At 46.9% G+C, this 4,662-nt stretch overlaps 1 protein-coding gene across 1 annotated transcript; it reads left to right on the top strand.

Moving 5' to 3' along the window:
- The first annotated feature begins 3,469 nt into the window (after positions 1-3,469).
- Positions 3,470-3,932, top strand: LOC144673343 (histone H3.3A-like). The gene has a single exon (XM_078535236.1). It carries the CDS (start codon positions 3,522-3,524, stop codon positions 3,930-3,932), a length of 411 nt encoding a protein of 136 aa, XP_078391362.1. The 5' UTR covers positions 3,470-3,521.
- Positions 3,933-4,662: the final 730 nt, after the last annotated feature.

Raw genomic sequence — 4,662 nt, 5'->3', positions numbered from 1 at the left:
TCTCCCGCGTGATTGGCGGGGATACTAACCACTATACTAACGAAGAACGGCTGAACTGCGGCACAGAGAAACCTGGGGTTAACTTTACTCAGTAACAAATGAAAATGCTGAAGTGGCAAAATGTGGGACTGGAGGTGGCTTCCATCAGTTGTTTCCGAGACTTCTGATTGAACTCGCTGTTGTTCAATTTCTATCAGGAACTTATGATGCTTAATAACCCACAAATTGATAGATTTGTTGAATGAAAGAAATTGAATTGTCCTCCGATCAGCACATTCATATCGTGAAACATTCCTCTTTTGTGTAGTGTCTCGGTTTATCAATGGGAAAATCTGACCGCCAGTGAGATCCGCGGATGTAATACTCACACCAAACTTCCAGGGAAGTTGTCAATATGGGGAATTGTCAGTGAATACGCGGCACACGCCTGTGCTCAATAATGCGCACGACTGAGGAAAAAATGTAAATTCTGTACCTGCAGTGAAAGTCTAGGAGAGTTCAGAGACAATGAAAATGTCATCAATTCAGGTTATCTGTTTTGTGGCAAATCCTGGCAAAATAACACTCCTTCTGACCCCATTTTGGGACTTTTAATAATGATAGGGATTTACTTTTCCTCTTGAAACATTTCCCGACCAGGAACCCAATGAGGGGAAAAAAATACCCAAATGTTAAAATGAAAGGTGAATATATTTATGTTCACCCTGCAGTGATGGGGGAATCCCCCCCGCCCCCTGTCATTATTGTGTCCAGCCTCCTGCTGGGCCGCCGTCTTGCATTTGAGCAGCAGCTGTTTATTATTCGGTTCAGCTCTGTCTCTCCCGTCACTGGCTCTCCATCCTGTCGATGGTGCTGTCTCATGAACTCCGAGAAGGTAACGCATTCGCTTATTAAAACCACCAGACAGAAACTCTTTGAGTGAAACATTTGGACCCAGACCGAGTGTTTAGTTCACCGCCCAGCAGCACCTGGGAATCACATGCAATGCATTCATTTGCTTTTTAAATGCCTGGTTACTGGTTGATATATGCACTCATCCTTGACTGTCTCAATGACCTTCAAGGGTAAAGGCTTCCTCCCGTCTGCTGTAGAAGCTGCGCTCCTGCAGCTTGAGTTGTGCAGGACATCACTAGTGAAGAGTGCATGTACCAGGCGGCTTATAACCAGGTTTCTCTTTTCTAAATTTTTCAGTCTCCAATTGTTCCGGTGCTACAAAACACATTTGACGATGTTGCAGTTCCACCTTCTCGTGCCCAGGGTTCTGAAAGTTAGTGAATTAATTTGAGACCCTGATAGACCGATGGCTGCAAATGTGTGTTGCTGCTAAAACATGATGGGATGTGAAAACTAGACAATGTGATTTCATTTCCTGAGTGAATTGTACTTGCCTCAAATCTCCTTTCCCACACCCATTCTTCAATCCTGCCTCCAGCAGGTATCCTTTGTGTGAAAATGGATTCTTGAGGGCCCTGCAACTTTGTAATTTCGGCATTCATGTGTAGTTGATTGGCAGTTACCCCCTGAGGTGTGCATAATGCTGGGAATAACTGCTGGTCTGTTTGCAAAATATTTTTAAAAATGTTTCAATGATGGACATTGAACCAACATAAAGAGCGAGTCAAAGCGTGATCGCTGCGATTTCTCATTTAAATTCGCAACCCGGAGACAAGAATAACTCAAAGCTTCGAGGCTGAACTAGGCAGGCCACTATATTCCTTACAGAGCGGGTAGAGCAGGGACTTTCTTCATTCTCTCCAATGTAACATCCCTAACAAGGCCGGCATCCCCATCCCTTGAGAATGGATATGAGTCAACCACATTTCTGCAGGCCAGCCTGGGTAAGGACAGCAGGTTTCCATCCCTAAAGGACATTTATGAACCTGATGTTTTTTTCACAACAACTGAAGATAGTCTAATGTTGGTCAGCATTATTTAAATTAGTTTTATATCCCAGAATTTCTCAACTGATTGTAAATTCGATCAGCTGCCGTAGTTGGATTTGAACCTGTGTTCCCTGAGTATTAACCTCCCTGGATTACTGACCCATCACATGACCAGAGAAAAAGGCCAATTCATGATGTAGCCCCCATTCTCTCTGATCCACTGCTTGTGAGCATATTCTCGGGAATGTCGAGGGTGAGAACATGATGTGACCTCTCAGTGTAACCTAAGTTCACATAATGGAGGGAGGGTTCCACAAGCACTCACCCACTTTTCATCTTCAGACCTGCTGTCAATTGCCACTGTCCTTTCCCTCCAAGGGACCAAAAATGCCCCACATGAGCTTTCCAGGATTCACAGCTTCAATGGAAAGAGGAAACTCGCAAAATACTTTATCTTGCTCCCCAGACAAATCCAAGGGCTATAAATTCAGAACCCGTGGAGGGGGCTGAGGGGCGGGGGTCGCGTGGCGATGATCCACGTGAATTTCACTACATTCAATGGCAGAATCTCTATTCACACAAATCTATTTTCAGGCGCCTCAAACAATTCATCATAATGTGCAGGATCCCGGCAATCACACACTGTAGAGGAAGCTGCTGATTTGTGGCGTGCAGCATGGGACAGAGAATTCTTACCCAGCTTGTCACATAGAGGACATGCTCGTACCTTGGCCCAGCTGTTCAATTGGGCCCGTGGTCTATTGTTCCCTACACACAGGATAACATTCTCCTGTCTCACGGTTTTCATTTCAGCCATTCGCACTCGGTAGCTGAACTCTAGTATGTATGGAGGTGGACAAAGTGGTGATGGATCAGCGATGCTGGACCGTGCATGTGCATTACCCAACCATGTAAGTCCAGCTGTAGCCAAAGGAAGCTCAGCAGAATATGACTGTGAATGCAGCTGGTGAGCGGCTCTGTGTCTCATTGGCCTGATGTGGCTGTTTTCATTCTGACTGATGCTGCCTTGCCCCCTTCCCTCTGGCTGACTCACTCAGCACCTTTCAGCTGTCACTATACAGAGTGTCGGTTTTCATCAATGCTGAGCACTGCTCGGTGCCACTGGTGGGGGTTGACACAGTTCTAGCTGTAGGTGGTTCCTCCTCCTCCTCATCCTCCAGCTTGTCCGTTATCCCTGCAAACAGCAGTCGGCTAGTCTCCAACTCAGGCCCGGGTGAATGACACTGTTTTCCATTTCTCTGTGGTGAGCCAGCCCCATTGCCATGGTGACCAGCAGCAGGAGACTGCACACTGCCCTTGGTCTTCACTTTTTTCACCTTCTGTGCGCTCGCTCCTGGAGCCCGGTCAGCAGCAGCGCCCAGCTGCAGATCAACAGTGTGCTGGGCGGCCTTCAGCTCCTTCTTTAACTCTGCAAAAGTAAAATCTGAATGTCTCCGAAATCAGTCAATTCACAATGAATAGGATTGAATAAAAGGGTTCTTTGTTTATTGCAGCTATTAGTATCTGCCTGTGTAACAGTGCAATGATCATTGTTTGTGCTGCGCTCTGCAGACAAGAACATAAATCATGTACCTGAGTTCACTATTGCAGGTGGTCAAGTTGATCCTGTGAGCGGAGATGGCTCGTACCAAACAGATAGCCTGGAAGTCCAGCGGCTGCAAAGCGCCCAGGAAGCAGCTGGCCACCAAGGCAGCCCGGAAATGTGCCCCCTGCACTGGCGAAGTGAAGAAACCTCATCGCTACAGGCCGGGTACAGTCGCGGTCCGAGAAATCTGCCAATGCCAGAATTCTACCGAATTGCTTATCCGCAAACTGTCCTTCCAGCGCCTGGTGAGGGAAATTGCCCAGGGCTTCGAAACTGACCTGCGGTTTCAGAGTGCGGCAATTGGAGCTTTGCAGGAAGCCAGTGAGGCCTACTTGGTTGGCCTGTTTGAGGACTTCAACCTGGGTGCCATCCATGCCAAAAGAGTGACCGTTATGCCCAAAGACACCCAGCTGGTACGACGGAACCGGGGGCTGCGTGCTTAAACTCTTTGCTTCATCACATTGCCTCCAGACTATTTTGAAGTGACATTGGAACATTTTCTAAAACATTATTGGACTGTAGGTTTGGCTTCTTGTGGAGGCTGGGCCTTTATTTTGTATTTTTGTTAGTTTTGAGCATTGATCGTGACCTAATGAGGAAATAGCGAAACATTTTGTAAAAATTCCTTAGAACTCTTGGCTCAGGTTGCAAAATAAACATTAGTATCTTTAAAAAAAATGCAATGGTCGAGTTTGACCTTTACACGCACATCTAAACGGGAGTATTGAAGAAACGATTGTGCAGACTGATGTTTTGAACGGTTTTCTGGCTAGTTTTACACTCTACACTGTTTTCCATGACCCCAGGCCTATTCAATAATCTATTTTTTTCCCTGTCAAATGCGCTGATCTTCACTGCGGCCTTCCCTATGTTACAGGAGGAGAAAATAAACAACAAATCTTACCGCTTATTCTCAAACTTTTCTCCAAGACCTTCCCTCGCCCCTTCTATTTGACAGGGCGCGTCTCCCCTTCCTGTCGATCCTTCTTGTCGCTCACGACAGACAGCGGCTCAATCCTGGTCAGCAGCTCCGCGATCCAGGAAACCAGACATAACTTTCGGGTCGCTGCGGCTGGATCTGCCGGGGGCGCCGAGTGCTCGGCAGCAATAAGGTCACTGATGGCCGATAGGGATGGTAATGATCGTGGACAAAGCCTGATAAGAACCTGCTGA

Source organism: Cetorhinus maximus, unplaced genomic scaffold (assembly GCF_964194155.1).
Source record: "Cetorhinus maximus unplaced genomic scaffold, sCetMax3.hap1.1 HAP1_SCAFFOLD_347, whole genome shotgun sequence".
NCBI lineage: Eukaryota > Metazoa > Chordata > Chondrichthyes > Lamniformes > Cetorhinidae > Cetorhinus > Cetorhinus maximus.
This window is presented reverse-complemented; position numbering and strand designations above follow the sequence as displayed.